This window comes from Nothobranchius furzeri, chromosome 5 (assembly GCF_043380555.1).
Source record: "Nothobranchius furzeri strain GRZ-AD chromosome 5, NfurGRZ-RIMD1, whole genome shotgun sequence".
NCBI classification, from domain to species: Eukaryota; Metazoa; Chordata; class Actinopteri; order Cyprinodontiformes; family Nothobranchiidae; genus Nothobranchius; species Nothobranchius furzeri.
This window is the reverse complement of record NC_091745.1, coordinates 3153906-3170611: the sequence shown is the minus strand read 5'-3', so window position 1 is coordinate 3170611 and position 16706 is coordinate 3153906. Positions and strand designations below refer to the sequence as shown.

The following is a 16706-nucleotide window of genomic DNA, read 5'->3' as shown; positions in this document are numbered from 1 at the left end:
AGCTGGTCTCACCTTCTGCTGCTCTGCTCTTCTACTCCTCTGGGTGCATGCACACCGGACCTGCTAACAACATCTGACATACATGTGTGGTATTTGTTATATGCACAAACACAATCTAGTGTGCAGTTATTGAGCCCGGTGTGTTTTTGTTTTTGTTGGCTCCAGCCTTAATGACAAGACTCATTCTGCAGAGAAACACAAATCCTCCAGAGAAAACCCAGCTTACTCAGCACCAGAGACCCCCAGTCCTTTTATTGTAGTTGCCTGCTGTGTTTATGTGTTGTGTGTTCATATAATGCAGACAGAAAGGATAAAAGATTATTTATTTTCAGGCTTTTAACCTCTGTGGTTGCTCTTGTGTGAAATTCAAGTGGTTTGTGCATTTTTAAGATAACCTCTGTCATGTTTCAGGGTCAGTCATGCAATCATTGCTCACTCAGCCCAGCTGAACCAGCTGACGCTTTGATGAAATCACAGTAATGTGTTTTTCTTGGTTGCTCGGTTTTGTATAACTATCAGATTTGATCATCTGAGTCAGACACTGTTTCATAGCTTTAGAATGCAAATATATTCTTTTTATTTATCACCCTTTTTGCTCTTTTGATTTTCTGCAAAGAGAAAAGTTTCAACACCTCCTCTGCTTTAAGTAAACAGCTACGAACAACAAGTGCACCTCAGACGGAGACAAATGACTCTAATCTGAGTGATTGGACCTGTTTCTGACTTTCCATGCACCACCCTGTATCCCTCTCTATCTTCTCCTCTTCCTCTTATAGCCTCCTTCCATATCAAATAGAAATTCAAATCAGCCCCAGTGGTGCAGCCGCAAACATTATTTGTCTGCTAAATCATGTTGCAGACCATCTAAAGTAAACATCACACAAGATGAGATACAACTGAAGCATGAGATGAAGTTTATATTAGTTTCAGGAGGTTCTTGTTGAAACATTTAGGTATGATTCTGCTTTATTATCATTTCGTTCCCTGTTGAGATCATAGCTAATGGCAGCACAAATAGCTTCGGTGAATGTCTGGCAGGTAGATCTAAGTAGAAATGTATTTGTTCTCAAAAAAGAAAATTACTGAAGTCATTAACAAACATGCATACAAATGTGAGACCTGTATTTATTCATTAACTGATAACATCTGGCTTTATGGTCAAAATAAATATCAACTATTTATTATCAGCAACCAGGTTGGTTCTGGATTTGGTTTACTCTGAAATGCATCAAATATTAGTACAGATTTTTTACACCTGTAATGATATAGAAAACGTCTCATTTTTATTCTCTGCTCATCTATTACCTTTTACACCATAAGGGAGATACCGTAAATCCTCTAATACAGGCCTGGGCCATTATCTACTCAAGCGCATCCTGGTTTGTGCCTTTATTGCAAGGAGGCCAGAATTAGAGGCAGGTCCAAATTTCTATTTAGGCAAAATGAACTACCAGTAGAATGAATAAAAACAAGATTTTGTGTCTATTTAAACCTATAAAACACTCTGTTAGTTTATTGAAAATGTACAGGTCACATTGTGCGTACGAATGCAACAAACACTGTTGTTTCAGGCTAAACCAATATGGTAACAAAAGTAGCAAACATGCAGGTAGTGCATTGTAAAGCACATTAGGCGCGGACCCCCAAGAGTCCATCCTCGTCTCCTCCTCTGCCCCAGACGCAGGCCTCCTAGAACTCGTCGTCGCCTCCTCTTCCACAGGCGCAGGCCCCCAAGAGCCCGTCATCGCCGCCTCCTCGGCCACAGACGCAGGCCCCCAAGAGCCCGTCATCGCCGCCTCCTCAGCCACAGACGCAGGCCCCAAGAGCCCGTCATCGCCGCCTCCTCAGCCACAGACGCAGGCCCCAAGAGCCCATCATCGCCGCCTCCTCGGCCACAGACGCAGGCCCCAAGAGCCCGTCATCGCCGCCTCCTCGGCCACAGACGCAGGCCCCAAGAGCCCGTCATCGCCGCCTCCTCGGCCACAGACGCAGGCCCCCAAGAGCCCGTCATCGCCGCCTCCTCAGCCACAGACGCAGGCCCCCAAGAGACCGTCGTCGCCTCCTCGGCCACAGACGCAGGCCCCAAGAGCCCATCATCGCCGCCTCCTCGGCCACAGACGCAGGCCCCAAGAGCCCGTCATCGCTGCCTCCTCAGCCACAGACGCAGGCCCCCAAGAGACCGTCGTCGCCTCCTCGGCCACAGACGCAGGCCCCAAGAGCCCGTCATCGCCGCCTCCTCGGCCACAGACGCAGGCCCCAAGAGCCCGTCATCGCCGCCTCCTCGGCCACAGACGCAGGCCCCAAGAGCCCGTCATCGCCGCCTCCTCGGCCACAGACGCAGGCCCCCAAGAGCCCGTCATCGCCGCCTCCTCTGCCCCAGGCGCAGGCCCCCGGACTCTACTGGTCCCTGCCTCCTCTTCATCGGGCCCTCGGTCTCTCTCGGCCCTCCCTTCGGGTCCCCCTCCTCCCGCCCTGCTCTGTGTTCCTGTGGGCGTCTGGAATCCGCCCTTGGGGGGGGGGGGGGGGGGGGGGGGGGTACTGTCACACCCTGTCCTGTCTCCCCATTCTGTTCAGTCCTGTGTCCATGTTAATTGCTCCCACCTGCCTCTCGTCTTCCAATCACCCAAGGTCCCAGCTCCTCCTGTATTTAGACCCTGTTAGTCCATTTTGTCTGGTTGGTTCATTTGAAATAATTGTTTCATTGTCCTGCGTGTTCCTGATTAAAATCCCTGCTGTAATGTTCCTGTCTGCCTGCCTGCCTGCCTCCTTCTTCACCCGCGTGTGGATCCTCACCTCCGTTTCACTCTCCAGCACGTCTGACACCGTCGTGTTTTGTGAGACTCTAATTCTTAAACAGTGGGTAAGTACTCTATTTATTAAAATATTTTAAGAGCAACAGTACTTTAAAGTTATCAAAACTGCGGCTGGGCTTGTGCCGGCGGTAAGGTTTGTGCTGTAAAGCCGGCCACTATTAGAGACTGGCCTTTATTTACCCTCGCTGACAGCAAGACCGGCTATTGTAGGAGACCCAGCCGGTAATGGAATCCAGGCCAATATTAGAGGATTTACAGTAAATGACAAAATGTATGAAAAGTGACAATAATGCCCAAAATATATTTTATTTAAGTAAGCAGTGTTCTCTACCACGATCATCCAACTTTTGCACAATTAGGAAACCGAACATGTCAGAATATTTTTAGATAATTAGTTTGTTTTCTGGCGTTTGCAGTGATTTGCTACTAAATTACATAAGTACAGAACAGGCTAAAACCTGAAAAGATGCCATGTTAATGAAAACAGTCTATAAATAGAAATGTAAAATTGCATTGGTGCACTCAGGATAGAATATTGAATTGTTGTGAGTGGTGCGTTATAATGCAGCTTTTTTATTTCATCTGGAAAACACAGATTAAATAGAGGACAGTGAAAGCAATTGAGAAACACTCATAATAAACATGAGAAATGTTCCTGCGGTTTTCCAGTCACTGAATGTTCCATCCATCCATCCATCCATCCATCCATCCATCTATTCATTCATCCATCCATCCATTCATCCATCCATCCATCCATCCATCTATTCATTCATCCATTCATTCATTCAACCATCCATCCATCCATCCATTCATCCATCCATCCATCCATCCATCCATCCATCCATCCATCCATCTATTCATTCATCCATTCATTCATTCATTCAACCATCCATCCATCCATCCATCCATCCATCCATCTATTCATTCATTCATCCATTCATTCATTCATTCATTCATTCAACCATCCATCCATCCATCCATTCATCCATCCATCCATCCATCCATCCATCTATTCATTCATCCATTCATTCATTCATTCATTCATTCATTCAACCATCCATCCATCCATCCATCTATTCATTCATCCATTCATTCATTCATTCATTCAACCATCCATCCATCCATCCATCCATTCATTCATTCATTCATTCATTCATCCATCCATCCAATCATCCATCGATCCATCCATCATCCATCCATCCATCCATCCATCCATCTATTCATTCATCCATCCATCCATCCATCCATCCAATCATCCATCCATCCATCCATCCATCCATCCATCCATCCATCTATTCATTCATCCATCCATCCATCCAATCATCCATCCATCCATCCATCCATCCATCAATCTATCCATCCATCCATCCATCCATCCATCCATCCATCCATCCATCCATCCATCCATCCATCCATTCATTCATTCATTCATTCATTCAACCATCCATCCATCCATCCATCTATTCATTCATTCATCCATTCATTCATTCATTCATCCATCCATCCATCCATCCATCCATTCATTCATTCATTCATTCATTCATTCATTCATTCATTCATTCATTCATTCATCCATCCAATCATCCATCGATCCATCCATCATCCATCCATCCATCCATCCATCCATCCATCCATCTATTCATTCATCCATCCATCCATCCATCCATCCATCCAATCATCAATCCATCCATCCATCCATCCATCTATTCATTCATCCATCCATCCATCCAATCATCCATCCATCCATCCATCCATCCATCCATCCATCCATCCATCCATCCATCCATCCATCCATCCATCCAGATCCAGCTGCTTACTCAGCAAACAACTGAAACAGAGATCTCCAGACCCCAGTTGCCTTCCAGCTCATCTGAAGTAACTTCAGTTTCTCTCGAGAATCCAGGGTCTGCCTCGAGGTCTTTTCACAGTGAAAGGGGTTGAAAACACTTCCTACAGAAGGTCTCCAGGAAGGATCTCCACTAGATGCTCAAACCACCTCAACTGGCTCATTTCGAGATGCCCTACTGAACTCAGAGCTTCTCACTCTTTCCCTGAAAAAAGCTGTTTTTAGATGCTTATATTAGTAATCTTGCTTCCTTTTATCCACATTACTGAGAGCTGATGAAGATAGGTAAGCATTGAAAACATAAACTAGGCTGTAAATTAACATTTCTTTTGAACCAGCTCACTCTTCACTTCGATGGGTCAATAGAGCATCCTCATCACTTATTGATTCTGCTCCAGTCTACCCATCAATCTCACGTTCCATGCTACCCTCAGTCATGAACAAGACCCTGAGGTACTCCTCTTTCAACATGGAGTAGTGTCTCATCACCAACCCAAAGTTGGCAATTAACACGTTTTTGTTTAAGGAAAGAAGCCTCATCCCTCTTGCGGCTTTGATCTCAAACCGTTCTGGAGCCCACAGTTGTCCTGACTCAATGAGGAAAACAAAGCCACATTTACTAAAAACAGCCATGCAGTCTAACACTTCCCAAATCAATGACCTTTCACCCCCTGGCAGTGCCTGGAAACGCTGCCTCTATGTTATGATCAGAAAAGATGTCAAAGGGCAATACTGGAGGAGTTCACCCAAAAGACTAGGCTTGTTTACACTTCACTCCATCATTTCATCATCATTAGAATTATTACTGGGTTAAGATATTCTTTTTATCTGTCGGTGAAAGACTCTCACTGCTTTTTATTCTGGAAATCCTTTGATGCTTGTCCCACTAGTGTCGGCTCCCTGACTTTATTATGAGACAGCTTTTGGAAAAAGCCCGTCCACCTGTGACAAAGATCAAGCTGCAGGGTGACCTCAATTTCACTCATCACAGGAGCCCCCCACCCGTTCACATTCAACCCTTCCACACACTTCATATATACACTCATGAAGATGCCCTCCTGCTATATATGTCACAATCTGATTCCCACATCACATCTAACACGTGCAAAAGCAGTCTGCATGCATACATTAAAGGCCAGTTTGTAATTATAATAAAACTTAAGGCAATTTCAGTCTCAACTATAGCAAGACTTTAATTATGCACCACTGCGGCAGACTGTTTAATCTTGTCAGCAGCTGTAAACACCCCCACCCACCCCTACACACACACACACACACACACACACACACACACACACACACACACACACACACACACACACACACACACACACACACACACACACACACACACACACGGTGGATATATGCAGAGAAAACATGCTCTCTGTGTTCTTTTGCACTGCCGTCTGATGCAGAACCAACCAGCTGCTGTCAGGCGCTGCATTTTATTGAGACGGATGGTTAGAAAAAGTGGGGAAGCTGCAGTGGAAAGGCACGAGCGCTCTGCAACTGGCTGTCTTGCCTTCCTCATGGCAAAAACCTCAGAATGGCAGGTCATCTGTGAGATTGCTCTCCTCTGTGTCTCCATCCTTGTCTGCTGTTGAGCTTAAAAGGGCCCAGTTTCTTTCTCTCTCTCTCTCTCTCTCTCTGTCTCTCTCTCTCTGTCTCTCTCTCTCTCTCTCTCTCTCTCTCTCTCTCTCTCTCTCTCTCTCTCTCTGATAGACAGTGAAGTCCAAGTTCAAACACAAAGCAGTGACCCACACGGGTTGCTGCTATCCTGACAGCATTAGAGAATAAATAAGGTAGTTGGTCACCGGCTTTACTAAGCATGAGGAGGACACAAATGAAAAAATCAGACACCAAGCATGGTTGAATCGAGTAAAAGATGTGAAGTGAGAAGATTTACAGTAATTTGCTCTGAAATCTTAGAATTAATGATGTTGAAGTGATACATCTCCAGAGATTCCCATCATTGTGACAATATTAGAGTTACACGGCGGCCACGCTTTTTCTCCTTCTCTCGCTGTGTGCTTTTGCTGACACACGCCAGGAAAACTCTGCCTTGCATAATCACACTCATTTGGTGCGATGCATTCTTTGAAGTGGGAGGAACTGTGAGCCAATGGGGAATGCAGCCAAAGGCAGTTTTTCCCCGTTGTGTTTTTCTGGCATATTATCTGTGCAGCATCTCCAGAGTTTCCTCAAGACTTCAGCTTTCCCCCTCAAAATGTCTTTGGTTGTAAATGCAGCTGCAGTGTTTCATGTTGTCATGTGTCTGAGATGGAGATAAGGACAAAAAGAAAGTTTTCTATTAATGGTTTAAAAATATGTACAGATCTGCAGGGTTCATGGCCTTTAATAATGAATCTTTGTTCTTATAAACTAGAAACACTCTCCATCATTTCATCAGCCTGTCTTCTTTCTCTCAGCTGCTAATCAAAACCACTTCATCCCCTCTCATTTGTGGCTCTGCATTTTTACTGCTGATGAATTCTCTGCTGCAACAAAAGGCTTGTTTACACTTCGCTCTGCATCTGGTTTCTTTAATGCAACTTTAATTTCAGACACCCATTTCTGAGAAGCCCTCGTCAGCGCTGCCTGATAAAGTCCTACAAAATATTGATTTTCAAACTCTGTGTAAGCCTTTGCTGCATGATTAATGATTCATTTAAGAGAACATTCTCAATAAAACTCCTTTATAGTGAGATGACAGCTGTCGCTGGATAATTCATCAGATGGATTACGATTCATTCCCATATGTGTTCTCCACTGCAAAAATGATCAAATATTAAATCCTTTTTCTTTTCTTAGCTTTTAGGAAATGCAGCCATAATAAACAAAAAACAAAACAAAACAAAAAATAAATAAACAAATATGCACACTAAATGTAAAACAGTGAAGTGAATTTCAGTTTATCCATTATTGAACCTGTTAACACTGTAACGTTTTGGTTGCTTTTACTAAATTGTCAATAAAATATAAATGTATTCAATAAAATGTAATATTCTATAAAATATGGATTATCAATTTTATTGAACCTTTAATATTTGATTGTTGGTATAAATAGGTAGTTTGGGTAACACCAGGGAACCAACACTGTATAATAATTTCACACAGAGGCAAAAACATAGTTTATAAAAATCTATTTATTACTATATTTTTACCACTATGATGACGCTGGACAAACTATTATGAATGGGGGTGAAACATGATCTTAGAAGTTATTCAGAGCCTAATTAAGTGACTTAGAAAAGGTGTGATGTCTGCGTTAATAGAAGAAATCTGGCCGAATGTTTAATGAGGTTTAACAAGCTATCTAATTAATAATAAACCATCCAACGCCAGTGCAGTTTGGTACCCGAGTGATGAGGCTTCTCAGCGATCCGGCTGGCCACAAAGTCTTCTTGGCAAGCGAATAGTTTGACTTCTGGATATCACAGGCCATACTCCTTTGAATCAGCTGACCAGAGATAGTCTCCTGGGTCTGCTGGTGGACCGTTTCCAGTCTGATGAGTTGTTTAAAAAAGTTGGTTGGTCCTGAAAAAGGATGGTTCTTGCAGCTGGAACAGCTTGAACTGCCAAATAGAGGAAGAGCTTCCTCTTTTAAGGGTTCGTTGTTTTGTTACGTTTAGGACCAACCAGACGTAAGAAAGTTTAAGAGGAGTTTCAACGAGCCCACATATGTCCCCTTTTCCCAGACACTTAGAAAAGGCTTATTTCACTTAATATGTGAAGTAAATGTGTGAATCAGTCATTTGTTAATATGCTGATATTAATGATATAACTGATAATAAATCATTATGGAATCATCAGGTAGACTCGTTTGGTGTATTTCAGATCTGAAATGAGGCATTTCAAGAATAAACAGTTATGTTGGTTCATTCATTACTGTAAAGCAGTCAAAACATTATTAAATCACTTTAGATAAAACCAGTGCGCAACTAGTGAAAAAAGCACTGGAGGTCAGAAAAGATTCTGGGTGATGTCGCACACAGGATCTCTGCTGTCTACAAAGTACGAGTGGTAGGTGATTGGCTGGTGTGAACGGCTCTGAAAGGCACGTTTCGGAACTTTCCGACCACCTGTTTTTCACGGTAATCGGCCGACTTTGAACTGTGGGCTGTCAACTGGAACATCCCTAATTGAAATAATTTTGTATATTTATGTTTATGTTTAGCCTTAGAGATAGGGTGAGGAGCTCGGACATTCGGGAGGGACTCGGAGTAGAACCGCTGCTCCTCCGGATCGAAAGGAGCCAGCTGAGGTGGTTTGGGCATCTGGTCAGGATGCCTCCTGGACGCCTCCCTGGGGAGGTGTTTCGGGCATGTCCTGCCGGCAGAAGGCCCCCGGGTCGACCCAGGACACGTTGGAGAGGTTACGTCTCCAATCTGGTCCGGGAACGCCTTGGGGTCCTGCCGGAGGAGCTGGTGGACAAGGCCGGGGAGAGGACGGTCTGGAGCTCCCTAGTTGGGATGCTGCCCCCGCGACCCGGACCCGGAGAAGCGGAGGAAGACGACGACGACGACGATGACGATGTTTATGTTTATGTATTTGGCAGACGCTTTTATCCAAAGCGACTTACAATTCATAACCTGTAGGGCATGTTGTGATCTGTGGGGGAAACCGGAGTACCCGGAGGAAACCCACGCACCTCCACGCAGAAAGGCCGCAGCCGAGTTTCAAACCTGCAACCTTCGTGCTGCGAGGCAACAGTGCTAACAACTGCGGCACCATTTGCGGGCTATGTTCAAGGGTTTAACGTTTTAAACAAATTTGCAAATTTCTTCCATAATGGGAAGATTCCAATTCTTCTGGAACCAATGTGTATCTCCACATATGTCTTCCAGTCAAAGATCTCTTTTTTTGTATTCGTTGCCTGTCTTGGCTCTTCTTGATAATCATTCACTTTTTTCTCTGCAGCAGAGGGCGTTTTGTTGCTGGATCTTCTTTTGCCGCCCTTAGCGGTGTTTGATCTGCTGGGTGGCCTGCATGTAAACTGCTCCTCCTCTTCCCTGAAACTCAAGAACACACTGAAATGAATAATTAAAGAGCTGGTGGAGAAGACAGATTATTCTCTCTTTCACAATCCGACACCTCACCAGTGTTAGCCGGTTCCTCTGAGTGCTAAAGCTTTACTGAATCTATTTTGTGACACCTCTCTGATGTTTTTTGCAAATTTTGCCCAGAGTTTGGCTTAATTCCTTGTTGCAACAACAGTCTCAAAAGTTAGGATTTTGTCCCTCCAGCTTCCACCCCCACCTCACTTATCTCCTTGTTGTCCTTTACTGCCACTGAGAGAAGGTCAGGCAGAGCCTCCTAGCGATATGACATGTTTTGATTGTAGATTTGACAATTGCATCCTTAAGGAAATTGAATTGACCAGCGGGTTATGTCCTATTAGGAGTTCAGAGACCTCCTTCAACTGGTTCTTATCAACTGAGCCCCAGATTGAGCTTGATGGTGTCAGTAGGCCAGCTCTCACTGTGGTGACGTATGAATACTTTCAGTTTTCTCTGAGAGGACTTTTTATACACTCTTAGGGCTGGAGAAGAGCTACTTTTGTGTCTCACCACCTTTTCACTCAGTTTTTCACTTGATTACACTTATAATTCCACTTGCCTTTAAAATCCTCCTTGTTTTCACTCCTCCTGCCCTTTCACCCGACTGCCGGTATCTTCATCTGCTGCATGCTGCTCTCATCGCCTCCTTGTCCAGCACTCTCACTCCGCTTCCTCTCGTTTTCCCACAGCTGTTATTTTTTTGCTCTTTTTCGTTGCTCGTTCTTCATCTTTTTCACTACGTTTCTCGTGTGCTCGATTGGAAACACAAAGCACATAATTGCTCCCCATGGCTCTTCGATTTCCAAGTAATTGCCTTAATGATGCTAGCTGGTTTGCTAATGCCCCCCTGTTTGAGTGTTTGCCCAAGGTTACTTTGAATACAAACCAAAGGAGGCAAGTAAAACAAACAACCCAGTAGTTCCGACTCATTTCCCAAGTGGAATCCTTCATATCACCGGCTCTTTTCTGTGTCAAGATGATTGGGAGGAAGTTATTTTTGTGTAAAAGACAACAGTTGTGTAACAAAACACTGCTTATGTCACATTGTTTGTGCTTCCCAGAAGAAACAAACTACAACAGCATCCAGATTCTTTTCATTATCTCTCGGCCTACCATTGAGACCTGCTTTCTTCTTGAGTGTGTGTCACATACAGTATGCTGTGTGTAACCCACACACAGTCGATCTGTCTGCTGCTATCTCCAGGATATCTGGTGCTCTGACAGAGCGGCTCCTCAGAGACTGCAGCACTGAGCTGCTGTGTGACATCACCTGTTGCCCTGCACTGCAAAACTCAAACACGCGGTGTAGGCGTGATGCTTCAGAGAGACTGCGACAGCAGGGCAGCAGGATAATATAAAGATCCTGGTTCCCCTGTGTGCCGGAGCTACTTTGGTGATGGATGACCCTGTGACTGCAGAGTGGGGTGGCCTGCCACAGGAGGAGCAGCTTCCATCATGCACCAGAGACATCCCCCGCCTTCTTCCTGCTGTTTTGAATTCAAAATTGAGAAAGAGCTATTAATATGCACAGATAGAGGGAAAATCTATTGACTACCTCAGCAGCTCCTGCTGCTTGTTTTTAGGAAAATTAATTTAATAACTGGATATGCGAGGCCCCTGATCACAGCACTCACTCCAATTTGCATATTAATGCAGCACGGTGAATGGAGTCTGCAATGTTTATGGACTGGTGGGGCTGAAGTGACTGTTTTTTTATTATCTTTACTGCTGCTGTGGGAGAGTCAGAGGTGAGGCATTGTCACGCTGCAGATTACTGTTTTTAAAAACTTTTCAATTATTTTTCCTATTTACAAAATGTACACAAGTTGTCAGGTACTCTGGGCAATACTTTGTGAGAAGAACAAATGACACCGATATGAATCCACCCTTATGGATTCATTTCTTCGGCACTTCTACTCTGAGGCTTTTGTGCGTCTCCATAAATGAATACCTAAACATTAATTACTGTCAAGCTCAATGTATTTTCATACATCTGTGAAGTATGGGGAAGCCATTTCATAAACGTGTTGTCCTGATGAAGATGTTTGCAATGTTTAAAGCTGAATATATATTCTTCAGGCATGAATTATACAACAGCTTTATGACAGCAACGTGAGTGCACACTTGTCTTACTAGAAGCCTCGCCGTTGAGGAGAGAGAAGCAGAAACAAATGAGTAAAGCTGCTTCAAAAGGCCAATGAGCTGTGATGAAAACAACCTGAGATCAAGTCTGGAGGCTTACAGAAATCTGTAATTAGTTTATAAACCTTCACTACTGCAACAGTAAAATAAAAGCAAACCAGGAGCACTGCTTTTGTATCTATTAAAAAAAAGATCTTTTACATAGCCCGTTTCAAGATAAAAATCACGAGGCGCTACACAAAGACATAAATGAAAGTATAAAAATATTTCAAAAAATGATTAAAAATGTTTAAAATGAGAGAAAATGTATAAAAATTGTGATTAAAATAATAATGTTAGGAAAAGGAGAGAGAGAAAATGAATAAGAAAGAGGGAAATCAGTGGATCACAAGGAAGGGCGGAATAAGTAAGAGCAGAATAAGGAGAGGGTGGTGATGAAGGTCACTCCAAAGCCTGAACAGGTGAGTTTAAAGGAGACCACAGAGTCCACTGATCTCAGGCTCAGGGGGAGAGAGTTCCAGAGTCTGGGGGCCACAGCAGCAGATGATCTGTCACCTTTGGTCTTTAGCCTGGTGCTGCACAACCAGTAGGCTTTGGTCACTGGACCTCAGGGACCTGCTGGGAGTGTAGGGACTGAGAAGATCACTAATGTAAGATGGTGCTTGTCCATGTAAGGCCCTAAAGACCAGAACCAGGATCTTGAAATTAACCCTGAAGTTGTGGGTAATACCCTTACCTGAGGTCCGCATCGCTGCAGACTTTGGTGAAGTGCAGATTAAGGGTGCAATGGGGGAGTGGTCAACTTCCGCACTTGAGAATCGGGACACCCTACGCACTCGCACCGCTGGCCGGGAATGCGCAATTGAGGGGTGCGAGGGTGCAAGTGCGAGTATTGGGATTGGACCTTGGTCAGAAGCTGTGCACAGGCATTCTGAACCACCTGTAGATGATTCAGGGAGGTTTTGCTAACTACCACAAACCACAATGGTTCAAATTTGCAGACTTGCAGTAGTTTCAGAAGAAATATAAGGAAACAAAAATGTATTTGTGCAAGAAGCTGTGATTCTTTACAAGTTGTTTTACACTGACTTTCATACTTTTATTGAGAAAAATGTCTAAAATTTTATGAAAGGAGATAATTCAGAGAAACCTCAGAGCAGAAAGTGGAAATCCACCAGTGAGAGTGTTTCTGTCTTCCTGCAGTTTGCTACATTTGACATTTATCTCAGACGCATGAAGGTTTGAGAAAAAAAAAATCCTAAATATGTGCAGTCCACCACCTGAGCCCCATTGAACAATGGGACTTGAACAATGATTCTTTGAATACTACGTATCACGTCACCACAGATCTGTGGAGGTATCCCCCAGGTAGCCATTCCCATCAGCACTGCACCTCGCCTTTCCTGACAGGCCTGTTTTCCTCCATCTTTAACAGATCAGAGATAGCAGTAGAAAATCCAAATGTGGACATGTTAAAAATAGGGTTCTGTCTGGAGTCTGCCTCATTGCTTTGACTTTTTTTTTGTGTGGAGACAGCTTCTTGTCTGAAAATGGCACACTCCATAAAGGACCTGGGATCTGACAGTCCTCACATCTCCTTTACAACTCCTCTCACAAGTGCACCCTCTTCTCTTGAATAGTTTTCAGTTTTTCTTTTCATCCACTTTGCTAAAACAAAGAGCTGCTCAAATAGAATCGCTTAATTATTTTATTTTTTACAAATATTTGACATTTTATTGGGCAGCACTATTCAGAGTTCACATTTTAAGGACATTTAGGCACCATATTATATCAGCAAATGAAAACACATTACTATTTAGTGGTGATGATGATGATGAAAACACATGATGGCGCAAATGCAAAAGATAAAAACAGCTTTTATCAAACTGGAATCAATACAGACCTCCATGAAAACCAACAGATCCATTTAGGATAAGAAATGCATCAAATAAAAATACATTCAGACATTAGCTTTAAACACATCCAGGCACCAACTAATTAAACCCCATTTTCTACCTTATCGATCAGTCTCACCGTGCTAATAAATCAGAGGGAACCTGCTTCAAAACCAGACTTTCCATGCAGAAAGTCGGTCTACTAGAAAAGTTGGTTCATCAAAAGCGTCGACATTTGGAAGTAGAACCGTACACGGAATACTACAGGGTGCGTGTGTGCGTGTTTGTGTGCAGTGTTTTAAAGTGGCTACCACAAAAACCTCAGTGCAACCCATGACAGCTGAGTGCAGCACTTTATTAATAAAGCTAAAATATCATGTGGCAGCCAGAAGTAGACACTTCAAAATACGTACAAAGAAAAAAATAACACATTTAAATACTTTTTCCTATGTAAAAAGGGAAAAATGTGGATATTAATTTACCTTAAAAAGATCTGTTTTATTTCAAGATTGCGCAATATCCGAGTCAGAATGAAGATTTCATTTCAGAGGCTTGATTCCAACTGAAGCACAGAGGCGTTCCTCTTTGTGTCACTACTGTCACTTTCTGTGCAGGCCGGTAACAGTGAGTCATGTTAAACACAGCAGGATGTATGTGGGGCTGTCAAGAGCCTAGTCAGAATGAACTCAACAGCACTTAGATGATGGTGGAGAAAGTTCTTATTTGAATTTCTTTAGACCAATCACAACAGGCGTGGGCCTTCAGCCAACTCTTCTGTAACGAGGTAATGTATTTCAAACCGAGCTAATGGTTTTGAATGCCAAAGACTTGCATTCTTTTTAAAGCATTCAGAGGTAGTTGAGTAGACTGTTAAATGTAAATCAGGATGATTATTGTAAGGTAATGAGTAAAAATCCACATGCATTCTTCTATTTTTGTTTGCAAAAACACAATTATGATGCCACATTTCGGAAGCTGCTGAGACACAAAGAGGACTTGAACAAAGTTATCATTAATAGTTTTTTTTTTAGTCGGTCCAAGTCATCTTGTTGTGAGGATGATGCAATGTTAGTGGACAATTGATAAAAAATCTTTGGGGATGTTCAGGCTGTCAGGGCCTTCCTTGGCTTTGGGTATAACTTTTTGACGACGTGTCAAAAGCTTTGATGGGTTAAAGAGGTTTTGTTTCAGATGGCCAGTCTGAAGCTTTCTCAAGAACTGCTGAATCACCAGAGTGATCCAGTTTTAATGTTCTCATATTATGATTTGTGTAGCCAACCAGAGGTTGACAAGTTGAGGACTATTACCAAGACAACATCAGAAACACGCCTTCTTTGATCCGGATGCTCTGATCTGGGGTAAAGGATGGTCTATGTGTCACACGTTTGACTTTACTTTGTCCTTGTGTGAGTGCAAATGGTGATGACCTTGTCAAATCAACATGCTGAAACTTATATCAATCAATGTAATCATAACATAACATTCATTTCAAACTTCAGTCATTGAGCACAGATTCATGAAACATTTCATTATATTATAATTAGCCATAAACAAACATTTATTTAATGATTATCTAGCTTATAAGTTTTAGAAGTTCATATTTAATTTAAGAAATCATTCTTTGATTTAGCAACTAATCCGGGCTGCGAGTTTTCACTTATTTGGAGGCATGAAGAGTCCTGTAGGACGATAAGGGAAGCTTGGACCTTGAGGAGAGAACATCATTGTTGACAATTCATTATCATGTGTTCAGAGCTGCAGAGAGGCTCTGAACTCCAGCTGATGGGATGAAGACAGGCTGATTTAAAGGTAACAAGGGCGTCAGTTTGTTGTCAGAATTGCTGGGGACAATAACCATACACTTGAGTGGGGTTTAAAAATTGCTGGGGACAATAAAGTAGGCTAGCACAGGGGTCGGCGGCTCTGGAGCCGCATGCGGCTCTTCCATCCATCTGATGCGGCTCTCTGTGCTTGTAAAATAATGAATGGATATTTACATAAAATGCTTTATATTTTACTGCATTAATTTTACATCTGTATGCCAATTCTAAATGTAAAGATTGTCTGCGTAAACCTGAACAGTTCCATCCCGGTCTTACTGTGAGACCGGGTTGACGCGCCACGCTTGTGCGTAATCATAGGCGCTTCCTGAGCTGGAGGATGTCAGATTCTGGGCTTCTCCTCAGACAGGTTCCTGGATGCGTCGCCACATTGGAGACAGGAACAAGCGCTATTCAGCCAAAGTTTCATAATCAGGTGTGGCAGTGTGAGTGTCCTGTCACAGTGTCCCGATAGATAATGCGCCCTGGCTACTTGGCCAAGGAGTTGTCCCTTTGGCTGACTGGTTAGAGCGTATGACTCTCACCCGGGAGTCTGGGGATCGAATCCCGCCTGGGCCCTCGTCTTTCCACCTTGCCACATATTGATGGATTAACTCAAGGATGTTGGTTGTTTTGAAAGAATTACCCCGACGCACACTGATGCGCATGGATGAGCTGACATTTTAATCGTTAACGCACATCGCGGAGGTAACTTGATTCCCATCAGAACATCAGAGCTTTATACTGGATACTGTGTTCAGCGCGGCTCGGAGTGCCCACGGTGGACAGTGGGCTGAAGATCTGTAGAGGGGTTCGCAGCGCAGCGCAGAACCACGGTGCATGCGATAAGATTTCCTCCCACTGAAGCGGTCTGGAAACCCGGTCTCTCTGAGGGATGTGTCACTTGGAAAAATGTTCTTTTTATGAAATTATGAAACTTTGGCTGAACAGCGCTTGTTCCCGTCTCTAATATGGAGACGCATGACGCATCCAGTCTGAGGCAGAATAGCTCTTCAGCTCATAAAGCTCCTGTAAAGACATTTGATTACGCACAAAGTTTATGTGGAGCAGAAGCGGTCGGGCCACGGCAGGTGAAATGTTCCTAGCCTACATGAAGTTTAACATTA

General features: G+C 43.5%; 1 protein-coding gene across 1 annotated transcript; it reads left to right on the top strand.

Moving 5' to 3' along the window:
- The first annotated feature begins 1582 nt into the window (after window positions 1-1582).
- LOC139070161 (uncharacterized) lies at window positions 1583-2820 on the top strand. Its single transcript, XM_070551882.1, has 3 exons — window positions 1583-1619; window positions 1679-2487; window positions 2812-2820. The coding sequence occupies exons 1-3, from the start codon at window positions 1583-1585 to the stop codon at window positions 2818-2820; spliced, it is 855 nt and encodes a 284-aa protein (XP_070407983.1).
- Window positions 2821-16706: the final 13886 nt, after the last annotated feature.

Excerpts from the sequence above, each read along its gene's own strand:
- LOC139070161 (XM_070551882.1), top strand. The coding sequence starts at position 1,583 with ATGGTAACAAAAGTAGCAAACATGCAGGTAGTGCATT. Across the intron at positions 1,620-1,678 it reads AAACATGCAGGTAGTGCATT|ACGCAGGCCTCCTAGAACTC; the intron begins GTAAAGCACATT and ends CCTCTGCCCCAG.